Here is a 15,515-nt window from a genome sequence, read left to right on the forward strand (position 1 = left end):
TTCAAAGCCAACCAAAAATATTACCATCCTGCATATTTGCACAGATGAAGTCAAGACATTTCTTGGTAATTTGTTGGGGATTCTTATTTTTGGGGTTTCACCTAAAGGTCAAAAGTTCTAAAACTTTTTTTTGGATTTGCCATGTGATTTCCAATGAAAAGACACCTCCCCAAGCCTATAACACAAACTGGTTTTGAGTAAAGGGTTGGTTAACGTTAAGGACAGTACCCACCAACCACAGTTTGACTCCTTGACCTGATCCGTCTAAACATGTAAATTTGAGCTTGTCTGCCTGAAACAACCCCAAGAAGCAAGTTTGGTGTAAACGGGAAATGGTAGGGTGCAACCTTTTGGGTGATTTGTCACAGAATGATCTTAACAGTACAACAAATAACACAATTCCGTTAGCTTTACCTTTCACTATTAAATTTTCAATGCCACACTCGAACATGATCCATCCCCATTTCTCCAGGCTGGCTGATGTGCGTGTTAGATCAGAACCCCCCTGTGGGTCAGTCTCATCCACAAAGGTAAGCTCGTCCAGCTCCTCCAAACTAAACAGCACTTTGGACTTCTCAAACGGAATGGCAGTGATGGCACAGGTGCCTATGTCTTTTTTAGATAAAGAAAGAACAGCTACTCACTATAGTATTTGTGTGTGTCACATCTGGGAATTTTTCTTCGATATACTTTTTTTGACAAACCAGGTGCAGTGTCTCTATTATAGTGGGTTGCCACCTTTACTGAATTTTGACATCAGAAATATCACAAGCATTTCAAGTCAAGTCACCTGACCCAGGTCTCACTGCTCAGTAGCTGAGCTGGGGTTCAAAGAAAACAAAACAAAAAAAAGTTGGCTGGTCACACCTGAAGAACCACAAAGAAGCAGGTTTGTTTTGTTAGTAATTACTCAAGTTAACAAGAAGTGAAGCTTTTGTCATTGGTAGCAACAAGTGATAGATGGACAGACAGCATGGATAGTAATTGGTATGAATGGTCATGATAAAAAAAACATTATCAAAGAACTCACAAAAGATTAAAATCCCATTCTGGCTGTGTATTTAACAGAGCAGGATCTGATTACTCCGAGGTCTTTACCTGATGTGTCGAGACCTCTCAGTTGGCCGTGGATGCGATGTATGTTGAGCTTGGCTGCAATCTCTTTCCCTTTCTCAATCCCAGCGTTCGACCTCAGGGAGCCAGAGGACTGGGGCTGCATTTTAGTGGCAGATGCATATTTCTCAAAGGATACTGAGGGTCTGCCATGTTCTGTGTTATTCGGTCCTTCTTCTACAACACCCCTGATTAAAAAAACAAACCACAGTAGATGACATTCTGACATCATTCATCCCCACCCCTGAAAAAAGGCTCCATATACCGATTGACTAAACCTAAATACTCATGTGTTATACAGGCTACACTCAGACACTGTTGCAACTTTAAGTGATGGTTAAATAAGTATTATAGATGAAGTATTTGGAAAGTGGACAGCATTATCTGAAATAATGTACTACAGGTATGCCCTCAGAAATAAATCAGCTTTTTACCTATTCATTCGGACTTGCGTAGCAATTCTATCGAAACACAATGCCACAAGGGAAACATGAGTCACATTTTTATTTGAGCTCGAAGGAGAGCCTTCTTCAATAGATACTTGCAGCAGGCACAGGTTTACCTGCAATTAAAACATATGACCTTTTACAAGAAGCAGAACCGTAGTATACTGACATAGATAGAAGCATTACTGTGTTAATCACAGAGAAGAGGAAACGCATGTCTATAAAAGTCGTCAAAACTCCTTTTCCAAGACGGAAAGGATGTAGGACATGTTTCAAAGGGTTGGCTAGGAAGCCATTAGCCTACATTAACGGCCATACACCCTCTAATTTAAAGTCACGTAAACAAGTGTTTTGGATAATGCCTTCATCAAGGTTGTGCATATCTGTCAGTCAAACAAGCAAACAAGGTATGTAAGTTACAGGACCTTTTGTCTTACCTCCTGTAGAGCGTTGCCACCTGAGGGCCTATTTTTTTTTAAGCTGATATCAGATAGCTGTATTTGTTAAATGTATATTACAATTGCCTCTGGGTAAGAGACTTTCACCACATGTAATAAAGGTCCATTTCCTCAGCTACCCATCTCTGTTTTCAGATTCAGACTGACATTGCATCAATATTCTTTAATACTGTAGAATTACAATTAATGGTATTCTATTAGTTAACCATGAACAGAGCACTGAAAATGATCTAGCTATTTCCTCATCAAGTTGCTTTAGTGTCAGAGTTGGATTTTCACTGGTTTAGGCATTTAAAACCCCCAGAAAAACACAAGGAATGGTGTACCATCCTAATGTAAAACCAACTTAATTCAATAACATATTCATTCATTAATTTAAACAGACAATATGCATTTTCCCAAAGGTAAAAAAGCCTTGTGTACTTTGCATACTGATTACACAGTGCATGAAATACAGTTCATAATCCACGTTTTGAGATGACTGCCACAATCACAGCATTGAATTAATGTTTGACATACATTAAGGGATCATGCACATGCACACTTTGTGTGTGGCTAGTGCACAACACTAAAGCATTCTGTCTAAACCTCTACCTTTGGTATGGAAACATTGGCCTGGAGACCTTTAATTTTCACATTATCCTGTTTTGCTGTCAAGTCAGTTTGCTTGTTTCCTGAGTTTGTAGCTCCAGGTGCAGCATTCTCTATCTTCGATCCTCTGGAATCATGTTTTGTAGAACCCTGCAAAGAACAGTCATTTATGCATTTGAACACATCACAGACTTACTACTTGATACAAGGACAGAGATCCAAAAAGTATAAAACTGGGAGCAAAAAATCCTTTTCTTTTTTAGCACTAAAAAAATATGTCCTTAGTAGGAACAGTATTATTAGATAGAAATTTTATACCATACGGTAGAGTCCTGCATTGGGTCGCAATGTAAACCTGTTTGTGATTTGGGTAAAAAAAAAAAAAAAAAGAAATTCTGGTCAGCTCGGGTGTGAATTGGAATCACCAAATATGCCTTCTGTCCTTTGAGAGTACTTGTCTTTCAGCGTACTCGTCTGTAACCCTTTCCCAAATAACGTATCAGAAGGTAAATGTACCAGTATTTACTGCGCTAAAGCAGGAGGCGATTAGGGAGGAGTCAGCTGACTATGCAGTGTTCTCGCTTTGTATTGCCGCTCGTTTGACACGTCGCAAGATCCTTTTATTACATCTGCTTGGTGATATTAAAAATGTCACTCTGTGGACGAGGTGAAACAAGATAGCACAGGGTTTATACCATGTGCTGAATAATAATTCCAGAGGTAAATCAGAAGTGTGGAATCATAGTAAATGAAAATAATGAAAATGTGAATGGATACACAGGTGTAGCTCTCTTTCAACTGCAGGCATGAAAGGAATGTATTTTATAGTAAAGTAAGTAGAGATAGTTAATATGTTACAATGTTTTAACATATATTCAGACCATTAGAGAGAGCTACCATGCTGTATAGCCTATTGTGTAAACTCAATCCGTGGAGAATGGTAGAGATATCTGTAGTGAATGTGAGAGCGTGAGAGAGTCAGTCGACACAGGCAGTAGGTAAAAGACAAACACTTGCAGGTTCGGGTCGGGTCGCAGGTCTTATTAATGCGGGTCGGGTCGGGTCGCAGGTAAGAAGACGGTATTGCAGCCGGTTGCTGGTCCGGGTTGTAAAAATCGGACCCGCGCAGGACTCTGCCATACGGTCTGGTGAATATAAAGTATGTCTGCTGCATCTTTTATTTTTGCTGCTGCAACATTGAGGCAATTGCCTCAAAATACCTAACTTTGCTGCAAATAAGAATATTTTGAAGTACAGAACACTTATTCTTAAACAACAAAAGCACTTACTGAGTCAGAGACGGTGGATTTGCTGATCTGATAAGCCTCACTTAGCACCTTGCCATGCAGATCATCCAATATGGAAGCAGGATGCCGATTACTTGCAAAATGAACCATTGCCTCAATGTACCTATAAAGATATACAGGCCAGGAACATCAATCCAAGACCAACAAACTAGCAGACACACTATACATAATAACAAACTATATACAGTATAGTATTTTGGAACACTAACGTGATGTTCAATGTACTGTAGATCAAAGAAATTATCTTTAGGTTATACGTAATGTTTAATTTAAATTAATGTACATCTTACAAGTTCAAGTGGCTATGGAAGCTAGCCTATTGCAGTTTAGCAAACTATTGCTGTAAACTGAATAGTTGCTATCAAGAGGCACAGGTTCTGTATCCATAACAACGTGCAGCAACCAAAACGCATTACTTTATAAAAAAAACAAAAACATTCCAATACTACTACTAAAAATATGACAATTATGACACTCAAGTTAACATACCAAATACAACTTATACCCTGTTAGAAATGCAGTACTGGGGGGAAGTAAACAACTCACTGCACCCTTGGATCCATAAGCAAAGCTACAATGACAGCTGAGTGTCACAGTCCTGCCCTCGACAAAGACGACTTTTTTGCTTCCAATTAGTGCCATGTACCTGTCCAAAGCCTCGGCCATGAGAGGTGTCAAGACAACATCCACAGCTCCTTTCACTTCTACTATGGCAGTGGTTCTCGTCTGGGACAGAGGCTGATCCAGAGTCCAGTCTTCAGTGATCGTTTCATCATCAGTGTTTTCCATAGCCTTTTTATCTAGTGGTGTGTACGGTGTGCTAGAAGCATAATAGGTACAGAAATGAATAGGGACTCGTGACAGGAGATGGGTTATTTCCTTTCACAGCCTCCTGCAAATGGCATGTCTGATTCTATATGGCAGGAACCTAGGCTTTTTTATTTTTTATAATCTACTATTACAAATGTATTGTACCTGGATGATGATCCCATGAGTTGAACACCTCTGTCCAGTAATGAATTAGCAGCAAGGCCATGCTTCACAATCTAAACAAAAGGAAAACAGTATTCATTTTTTATATTCTATATACATCATAGGAATATTCTGTCATTGGCCAAAAATAGTTGTGTAAAGTAATATGATAGTAGGGTAGGCATGTAAGTAACACACATATCCACCTTTAAATTGAAATAATAGACCCGTCAATTTCTCAGGTGTCGTTTTTGTGAAAAAAGCAGTATGTCACCACAACCTAAATGCACAGCATGTAGAATAAACTTCTTGGAACAGATCTGAATGCAGTGTTGTTCTCAGTGTATAAAGTAAGTACTCTTGTCACTTCCAGCCCAGGTCTTTGTTCTAAACATCTCTTTAATTATTCCTCAGTTATTAAAACTGAACCAACTACTTCATCAGATATTTATAACTATTACACCTAGAAGAGTAGAGCACTCGAGGACCACAGCTGCATACACCTGATCAAAAGCCAGGGCACAGAATAAGTAGGTAATCATGACAAAAGACTGACACCCTCAAGAACTTTCATATCTTGACGTTCAAGATACCTCTAAAAAGACACACTGCAAGTGCACTTCTAACTGTTTATTATTATATAGTAACAAACTTTAACAGTGTTACAAAGCTCTACGCTGAGACAGTTCTCTGTGCACAAGGTGTTATTGTAGTACCCAGAGATTCGGAATAAAATGTCAATTTGTCTTGAAAAACGTATTTTTCGGAGCATTATAAAATCTGGTCATGCTGTGTCTGCCTACCTTAAATGTAGGAATGGATAGCTGGTCAAAGGAAGAGGAGCTCTCCTCGCTGGTTGGCGTGTCGAGATCCAGCGGGCGATGTAAAGAGGACTTGGAGGTCCTCTTGTTGGTTGGCTGCTTAACCAGCCAGTTAAACACCTGGTAATGGGAAAGGTAGTTCTGGTAGCAGTTCATAATGTGTGGCTGGGATGTCATCTGGCCAACCTCTGGAACATTCTCCATTTCCGCAGAGTACACATGCTCTGCAGATTCTTCCTCAACCCCTAGCGCGGACACAAAGGATGCCTGAGAGGGGTGCGTGGGGATGGGTAAAGGCCTGGGCTCATGGATAGTCTCCCCATTGAGGACATAAGTGAGCGGCCCCTCAACGCTGTGATAAATGGAGTTCCTGCTGTAGTTGATCTGCTGGGCATGCTTCTTTTTCTTTTTCCTCCCAGGGTAGGTCCCTGGACATTCGTCGCTGCTGATGGGCTCAAACTCCTCCGCTGCAGAGAAGTAGGCTTCGCTGTCGGCCATCGACATACTGGAGTCCATGGAGCGGTACTGGTGGAAGGAGTTGGAGTCTGCTGAGGGGGTGAAGGGGAAGGACCCGAAGCTCCTCCTCTGCCGGGGTGAATCCAATACATTTTCATCGCTGCGTGACACCTCACTGCTGAACTGCACTCCAGCTGGCGGGGGCTGCCTCTCACCAAAGACAGCTGCGGACAGGCTCTTGGTGCTTCCCAGACGAGTAGAACAGACAGAGGCCTGGCGCGTCAGTGGAGAACGTAGAGGCGAGCGCAGTGAAGACCTGTCCTGGGTGCTGCTGGGGGAGACAGGAGTGCTCTCTGGAGCTTCAGCAACAACCCTGCAAAGAGACGATATAAAACTTTACACTGTGGCATGAACTGGTAAGAGAAAGATATCAAGATCAAGCATTAGATTATCACGCGTGCGTTCACAATTGTTTTTATGGAGCAGAAAACCTTGACTAACACATGTAAATTAAATTTTCCCTGGTCGTTCAAAACAACTACACATCACATTTATTAATACCATTTCAGGGTTTGAACAGTGACCGGAGACCGCTAAATGTCAGCTTAGCAACTAAAGAAGTAAGGGTAAGTATGACAAGTAAATATACTTCTTTGTAGCCTTTCTCAGCAACCCCCCCCCCCCTTTCCATTTGTTTCTAGGACACAAAAACACGACAGTGCTCAGGGTTAACAACATATACTTACTCTCCACTGACACCCTGTGGTCTCGAGCCCGGTGTGAACTCCACGTGCACAACGTGTTCGTCAGTGCTGGGAGACGGGCTGTCCTTCTCGCTGGCCAGCAGGGGAAGAGCTGCACTGGAACTGCTATTCTCATCGGAAGAGGAGGTGGAGCTGTGAGAACGCAGCGGAACCTGCAGGCTCAGGAGCTGACCCTTCTTCTCAAGGTCAGCTCCCAACGACCGCGTGTCCCACTCTTTTCTCTTTCTTCCACTTGGCTTACCTAGGTAGGAATGGGAATTGTTACCTGAAACAAGCAATTATTATATCCAAATGTATGTCAGCAGATGAGTTCTTACCTTTGGGTGTATATTTTAAGAAAAAAACACACTTTGTAATTTGTAATGGGTGTCTTATTTGGCATGATTTAAAACTATGAGTAGCAGCACTGTGTAGGACTCTACCCCTCATTCCTCAACTCTCTTGACTATACAGTGCCTGTAAAGCCTGTCTCAACGAGAGGCATGACCTACTGATGAGAGTGCAGAGCAGGCCTGAATCTCTATCATGTTAGCTTGATGGTTGAGAGTTGTCTTTTGCAGTAATGGGAAAGAAAGAGAAAGCACTTTCATTTGTATGTAGTAACACAAGCAATCAGATAGAACCAATTACATTTGATTTGGTTAATATATATTTTGCAACAAGATATACTGTTTCCCACCAGACCAGATCAGATTACAGATCACATGGCACAATACTACAGTTCCTAGTGTCACGGAGTGATCCTAAATAAAACCTGTCTTCCCTTGTACAAGATGCTAGCACCTTTTTTGAGTGAAAAGTGTATGTGTGTGTAGGTGTATGTGTATGAAAGGTGTATGCAGCAGAGATGTCTGGCTCTTTCATAGAAACAGCTTAATTTATTTGAGGTTTGCCCACTGATGATGGGAAGGAGAACGTAGTGATGGGAGACCAGCTAACAAGATTTCAGATTTTGCAGGTATTAAGTAAATGCCCTGGTCGCCCACACCTCTGATGTAAAACATTGGATGCACAGGTCTCTTGTGGTGTTGCATATATATATATATATAAAGAGAGTATGTGCAATTCCTGACACTACAGTATATTGATACAAATCTTTTGACATATGTCATGCCATCATTGAATGCTGCAGCAAGTTATTGCAATTCATCATTGTCCGTGCCAACTGAAATAGTGGTGACTGAAACTGAGCTAGATCTGTTGGACCAGTTTAATGATTGTGTAACCCTCAACTATCTGCACGGTTTGTGATTAAAAGGCAGCTGTTACCCTCTGGGAGTTTGGGAGCCTCCTTGATGATAATCCACTCTGCGGGCTGCAGCAGGGACTGGCCATAGCACATGTCCGAGTCTGCACTGCAGCTGGAAAACGCAGAGCTGCTGGAGGGCGTCATCTCATCGAGCTTGAAAAAGTCCAGTCCTACAGCAGTGCCTCCAAAAAAACGGCATCCTCCTAAACAGCCACACCTGTTCCTGCTTCTCTTATTCCTAACAACATCTTCTGGCCAAAGGAACCAGAGCCTGAGCAGAGAAAAAAAATGTAATCTTATTCAAACATGTATGGCATGGAAAACTGCAGGAGATCATCATTATGTTTTCTTCTTTTATTATTGCATTGATGCAGGCCATCAGCACATAACCTTTGCTTTCAAAACCGCTTACCTTTTAGTCCTATTGTCGTGCATTTCTAAGAACTGTCTTTGAACTTCGTGTTTGGAGGGATGGTCTGCTGCCAAGGCCACATCCGCAGTTATCAGTCCAAAGTTGACAGACCCTGCCTCCAGCCAGTAGGACCTGCGCAGCACAGAGGTCTGAACTCCCAGTCGGCAGCTATCCTGCAGCTCAATGAATTGCCTGATCTGGACATCCTGAACCACAGCACTTATTCCTTCCCCTACTGCTTGGTTATGAAGGTTACAGTTGGCAAGACGAATGGCACTTGTCTAAAAAATAAATAAATAAAAAAAACATAATAATAGACATATAACATAATAATTTGTAATAGAATTTCTGTTGCTGGCTCATTGCTCAGTTTGGGCCTTATCCAAGTCATAATTTAAAAACAAGCTGCCAATTCCAAAAGTGGTACAAGTACCCAAGGACCAGCGGAAACACATGCTATCTTAATGAACCAGCCTGGTTCTCCAGCACAAACATGGCTGTACTAAGCTTCTAGTCAGAATTAATATTATGCCGTTTTAAATTACAAGAACAAAATACAGAAATATGTGCAGACGTGTTGGACAAACACGCCCCTCCACCTAACCCATAAACCTAAACCAAGAGATAGAAGAGCATACAATTTAACAGGGTATTTGCATAGAATTGCATATTACTATGTTTTATTACTATGTGTTTATTTAGAAGATGCCTTTATCCATGGCGGCTTACAGAGACTACGGTGTGTGAACTACACATCAGCTGCAGAGTCACTTACAACAACATCTCACCCGAAAGACAGAGCACAGGGAGGTTAAGCGACTTGCTCAGGGTCACACACAGGGAGTCAGTGAGTGAGTCGGGATTTGAACCGGGGGCCTCCTGGTTACAAGCCCCTTTCTTTAACCACTGGACCACACTGTCTCCTCATATCTAAGAAAGTGTGCTGAATGGAAATGTTAAAATGTCACCTTAATGTTGGCTGCACACCCTTGTTCCACAACAAACAGATCTGCACAATCTACTGCAAGTCGGGTCATGGTGTACTTCACGTCTTCCGAAGTCCGGCATGGCCCAGGAACACATGTCAACTACAGAAGATCATAAAAAAGGGATAACAGTGTATATTAGAGGGTTAACATAAAAAACAGAACACAAGCGTAAAAAGCAAAAAAAAAAAAAACCAAGAAAGAAATGATATTACCTTGGCCTTGCAGAAGCGACGATCTACTCCATGCTGACAGATTACCATAGACTTTGGTCTTTCAAGCTCAAACTCGCGAGAAACCACATGGAAAACAAATGTCTCTCCCCACTCCAGCAGGCTTGCCAGCTGTAGGTAAAGGAGACATTGGCAAGGTTAGAGGAATCATAGATCAACATATTAATAACCTCCAATATTAACACACCACAGGAAACCAACAGCAGTCAAAACCATGCTGCTATATAATAAACCTCCCATTAAACAAACCACTGGGTACTTAGAGCAGACTGTTACAAACCTGTCATGGCCTTCTGATTCTTACTCATCTTTATAGTTGCGTGCCAATAAAATGTCATAATCAAAATAATACCCTGTGATTATTTTAAAATTGCCTGAATCCAACAGGCCTGATTTTATTTTAAGAACATAAGAAAGGTTACAAACAAGAGGAGGCCATTCGGCCCATCTTGCTTGTTTGGTTGTTAGTAGCTTATTGATCCCAGAATCTCATCAAGCAGCTTCTTGAAGGATCCCAGGGTGTCAGCTTCAACAACATTACTGGAGAGTTTGTTCCAGACTCCCGCAACTCTCTGTGTAAAATGTGCCTCCTTTTTTCTGTTTTCAATACCCCTTTATCTAATCTCCATTTGTGACCCCTGGTCCTTGTTTCTTTTTTCAGGTCTAAAAAGTCCCTTGGGTCGACACTGTCAATACCTTTTAGAATTTTGAATGCATTAATCAGATCACTGTATACTTTATTCAAGACTGAATAGATTCAATTATTTTAGCCTGTCTGCATATGACATGCCCTTTTAAACCAGGAATAATTCTGGTCGCTGCTCTTTGCACTCTTTCTAGAGCAGCAGGTGACCACAACTGAACACAATATTCTAGAAGAGGTCTTACTAATGCATTGTAAAGTTTTAACATTACTTCCCTAGATTTAAATTCAACACTTTTTACTGGCCTTTTGTTTTCTAGCTTCCCCACATTTTTTAGATGAAGACATTTCTGAGTCATTTTCTTACAGATGCAATCCTCTCATCTCAGTATCTTGTGACAGATTTATTCAAATTGGTGGGGTCGGGTACCCGCAGGTGAGCTGCATAGCGGGTCGGGCAGGGGTCGGAATGGGTACTTTTTTGCGGTTTGCAGTTCGGGTGCGGGTCATTTTTGGGTCCGGTTCGGGTATGATTTTGAATCACCAGAAATGTTTTCTGTCCTTTCAGCGTACTCATCTGTAACCCTTTGCCAAATAACGTATTGGAAGATAAAGCTATTTCCTGCCTCAAAGCAGGAGGCAATTAGGGAGGGGTCAGCTGACTAAGCAGTGCTCGCAGTTTGTTTTGCCGCATGTTTTTTTAATACATCACAAGATCCTTTTATTACGTCTGCTTGACAGGTGTGGAAAAAGTATTCAAACGTGTTACTTGAGTGAAAGTACTGTTACTTGGAAAAAAATGTAATTTAGTAAAACTATCCTTCCAGAAAACTACTCGAGTAAAAGTCAGAAGTAAAAAGCAGCAACCCTTAAATTCTACCCATGGAAATCCACCTGAAAAAAAAAAAAACCCTGTGCTGCAGGCCTCCAATATGTATTCGCTTTTGATATTATTGGCCTTTTCCTGCTTGATGGAAGAAAATCTCTGCGCTTATTGTATTTTACACACACTCTGAACGCAATGTCTACTTCCTGAAAGTCCTTACTGTATCTATTTAAAATTTAGAATACTTTTTTTTTTTTTAATTCAATCAAAAAGTGATACTCAGCGGCTATAGCAACTACTCAGTTGTAAAACAAATGGACGCAGACTGACATTCAATAACTATTTCAAGTTATCGATAACAAAGGCTTCACAGAACAGGGTACTACCAGCTGCATGTAAGTAGAATATTTTAATTAAACACGATACTGTATTAGCCTACAGGTCCCCTGCTTGGATTAACCCAAAGAGCCTGCACAGTATGTAGAGATAGTTAATATGTTACCTTGTTAGAATATACTCAGCCCACTAGAACAAGCTACCATGCTGTATAAACTACTGTACAAACTCAATCTGTGGAGAATGGTAGAGACATCTGTGTGTGAATGTGAGAGCGTGAGAGAGTCAATCGACGCAGGCAGTAGGTAAAGGACAAACACTTCCGGGTTGAGGTCGGGTTGCAGGTCTTATTAAAGCAGGCCGGGTCAGGTCGGGTCACGGGTAAGAAGACGGTGTTGCAGCGGGTTGGTGGTTCGGGTCGAGTCCCGTAGTAGCAGGTCGTCAACAAATTAAAAATGTCTAATTAAGGCCAAGTATGATTAATATGTACAATTCCTGAAACAAATAATTTATTTAATATTTTCTAGACATTTTCTACTTTGAGTGATCCTTCCCTCTGGTATTAACCTAATTTAAAGCCTAAGTTAGTACTGCCTCAAACATCACTACCAAATGGACCATAAACATTGTATATATCCAATTTCTGGGCACCACTTTGAATGTCTTAATGCCAGGAGTCATGCATATTTAACTTAATCAATCAATCAAGCTTTATTTTATATAGCGCCTTTCATAGCAGAACACCATCACAGAGAGCTTTACAAGATGCAATAAATACAAGAAAATCCACAATGCTTCAACTCATTTAAGCCCCTTTTGTTAATTCATGAATAATTTTGAACTCTTACCACTTTGCTCTGAACTATCTTGAATTCAATTACATTCTGAATGTGCATCGGCACAGCAGACTTGACAGTCTAATCTATTCTGAATGGTTTCTGCCATTTGTACTACTGCTGTACACTACTGCTTTACCACAAGCTTTAATAAGTGATTTAAGTTTTTTTTTAATCCATGAACAAAAGACATTCATATACCAAGACCTATTAATCCCCTCAATAACATGTGCTAAAGAAGACAGTTAAAACATAAGTGTGAGCTACATATGGCCTTTGATGTTAAAATGAATTCCTATTCTTTTTATATTGTGCTTTATAAAAACTAGTTAGCTACTCCTGACAGATGGCTGCTAGGAGGGTTTGTTTGAGAGTAAATTTGGCCCACTTAGAGACTTGTGAACCACCTGATTTTCAAGTTATGAGCCTTGGTTATATCTCACGTGCTTGTGGTTATAAAGTCGTACTCCATACGTCAGATCGTTTAAGGACACATGCCATAGTGATGATTATATGGACATTCACTGGCATGAGTGGCTACTGTTAAAAAAATTAATAAATAAATGAAAAATAGTTCATGCTGTTAGGCTATTGGAGTGACTTAGCGCCTTCAGGCAAATGAAAGCAGGTTTAATGGGGTTAATTTTTGCATAAACTGTAACTAGAAGAGCCGTAAAATCAAGGCATGCATTAAGCATAAAAGGACAGACCATCTATTCTATTTGGAAAGTGTTCTTTGGTCTGACGAGACTACATTTTATATTTCTGTTCAAAAGAAAATCATCAGACCACTGACCATGACACTATGAAATCTTTTCAAAGATGATAAATTACAAACATTACAATAATGTACAATAGACATAAAGATTGATAAGATGTGTCACAAAGACGGCTGTACTGGGTGACGTCAGACCAGAAACAGGAACCAGGAAATAAACAACAGAGAGGTGAAGTTGGGTGGAGCTGAGCGACTGGTTTCGCTCAGCATTTAATGAATGAACAGAACAGTAAATAAAAAGGCTGTAACAAACAAAACCACAGGACACGGCACTTTCGCCAAAATAAAGAGACAAACAAAATGGACTACACAGACAAACACAGTGAGCTGATATTTTAACTATTAACTATTGTTATTATGATAACCTGCGTCTCCAATCCCGTTCTCCACTCACCGAACACACAACCCTGAGTGAGTGAAAACATGCTGCTTTTTGCAGCAGTACCGAGACTCGATTTCTAACTGCACGTGAATTAATAAAGTGCAATTCCCAGTGCTCACATATTATTACATTTTACCTGCACATGAAGTGCTGTGCAATCTTCGTGCCTAAATACAAATATACATTTTAAACACTCGTGTTACACAGACCCGTTTATATCCTATGTACCAATGACTATACATCAACATTAACACACAACATACAACACAAAATACACACAGGGGCGGGAACACTTTGCCACAGGTGGCATTATATAAAAGCAGGCAAGACAACTTCAGCAATGGATACGGAAAAATAAACGTTTCCTTACTCACCACTACGTCAGTGGTACAAATGTTCTGATGCAGTGAAGTATGGATAGTTGGGTGTAATCCAGAAATACAGGTTTAGAGTCCAGTGTGGTAATGCCATAACAACTATTTACATGTTTTGTATCCTGATGATGCACATCATATAATTTTAAAAGTGAGTGTCGGCATCATAAACAGTAATTTAACTGAAATACTGTAACTTACTTACTCGTTAGGTAAGCAAGGAAATTAAGAAACAGACAACCCACCCAGGCCACAAAACGATTCCCTCCGAGTTCAATAGCAGCTGTTTTGTCCCTGCCTGTGTTCTTTCAGGCGACACAAATTTTTCAGCAGCACGATAACTGCTGGATGAATCAGCTTTTCTGATAACCACGATCTTAAAAATGGCATCGTAACTTCTTCGTAATCCCAGTGATATTTGACCCCTTTTCAATCCACGTGATCACTGCAGCTAGTTTTACCCATTTTCATTACTGTGTACAGTACACTGTACTCAATACACATTTCGCAACAGCCTTGATTTGAAGTCGAGCTGTATTTTTCAATCTTATTTTCATATATGTGTGTGTGTGTGTGTGTGTGTGTGTGTGTGTGTGTGTGTGTGTTCATGGTGGTTTCCTATAAAACCTCCATGATATATTTATTTAAAAACATTTGATGTGCACTGAAGGTACGGCACGTGACTTCAACATGACTCTGTCACTTGCTTGTAAATCCCATGCTATAGTCACCCTCCAGATAATCACTGTCAAAAAAGTGCACACCACAAACGACAGAACTGTTTTGGTGAACTGATTTTGCGGTGAAGTCCTCTCTTTTGACTTGTACAAACCGCACCCAGGAGTGAAATACGGCTCTTTTTCCCTGGAAAGGCATGCACCCAACACCCTGACAGGACAGAGTTTGTGCAACCCCACACACACGTATGTACTCACATTATTATTATTATTATTATTATATTATTATTATTATTATTATTATTATAAGACATACAGGCTGAGAACTGTTTCCCTTTTGATAAGTCACGCATGACATGTTTTTGGTAGGAGTCGTCTGTGATCCACATTAATCACACTTTAGTGGCCTATATTTTTTTTTTTTTAAATAATAATGCTAATATTCTTAATAAACACTGCTGCATCCATATTTCAGTGATAAAAAAAAAAAAACAACAACCTGAAAACACACTTTTAAAATGCCATTTAAAACCTCTTATTTGCCTTAGTAACATTATTACTAGCCCCCCATTTTCTTTGCTGCTGAAAATCTTTTGGTCCTTCTATTCAAATACAACGCTATTGATAAAGTCCTTCTATTCAAATACAACGCTATTGATAAAGTCCTTCTATTCAAATAAAACGCTATTGATAAACTCCAGAGGAGTCCTGATTAGGTTCCAGGAAGAGGCTGCAGATACAGCATTCCCCATATTCCAAATTAAAGTATAAAATACAAGCAAAGGACAAAAAGATCTTCAACAGAAGGTGGATCAATGAAAATATTGCTTCTGATATGATAAATAAATAAATAAA

The 15,515-nt window shown here is 40.3% G+C and overlaps 1 protein-coding gene across 13 annotated transcripts in view; it reads right to left on the reverse strand.

The window, feature by feature from the left end:
• The window catches only part of LOC121328937 (transmembrane protein KIAA1109-like), a 136,381-nt gene that overhangs the window by 50,416 nt on the left and 70,450 nt on the right, over positions 1-15,515 (reverse strand). For all 13 annotated transcript variants that reach the window (XR_005951736.1, XM_041274124.1, XM_041274112.1 and 10 more), the window contains exons 23-35: positions 9,791-9,919; positions 9,558-9,677; positions 8,590-8,870; positions 8,198-8,448; positions 6,911-7,169; positions 5,691-6,537; positions 4,891-4,961; positions 4,562-4,735; positions 3,898-4,018; positions 2,612-2,758; positions 1,548-1,675; positions 1,099-1,301; positions 415-612 (exon numbers count right to left, since the gene is read on the reverse strand). Coding sequence is in view for 12 of the 13 variants with exons in the window: in XM_041274124.1 (XP_041130058.1) it covers positions 415-612; positions 1,099-1,301; positions 1,548-1,675; positions 2,612-2,758; positions 3,898-4,018; positions 4,562-4,735; positions 4,891-4,961; positions 5,691-6,537; positions 6,911-7,169; positions 8,198-8,448; positions 8,590-8,870; positions 9,558-9,677; positions 9,791-9,919 (2,929 nt within the window). In the remaining variant the exon portion in view is untranslated. The remainder of the gene's footprint in view (positions 1-414; positions 613-1,098; positions 1,302-1,547; positions 1,676-2,611; positions 2,759-3,897; positions 4,019-4,561; positions 4,736-4,890; positions 4,962-5,690; positions 6,538-6,910; positions 7,170-8,197; positions 8,449-8,589; positions 8,871-9,557; positions 9,678-9,790; positions 9,920-15,515) is intronic.

Source organism: Polyodon spathula, chromosome 2 (assembly GCF_017654505.1).
Source record: "Polyodon spathula isolate WHYD16114869_AA chromosome 2, ASM1765450v1, whole genome shotgun sequence".
NCBI classification, from domain to species: Eukaryota; Metazoa; Chordata; class Actinopteri; order Acipenseriformes; family Polyodontidae; genus Polyodon; species Polyodon spathula.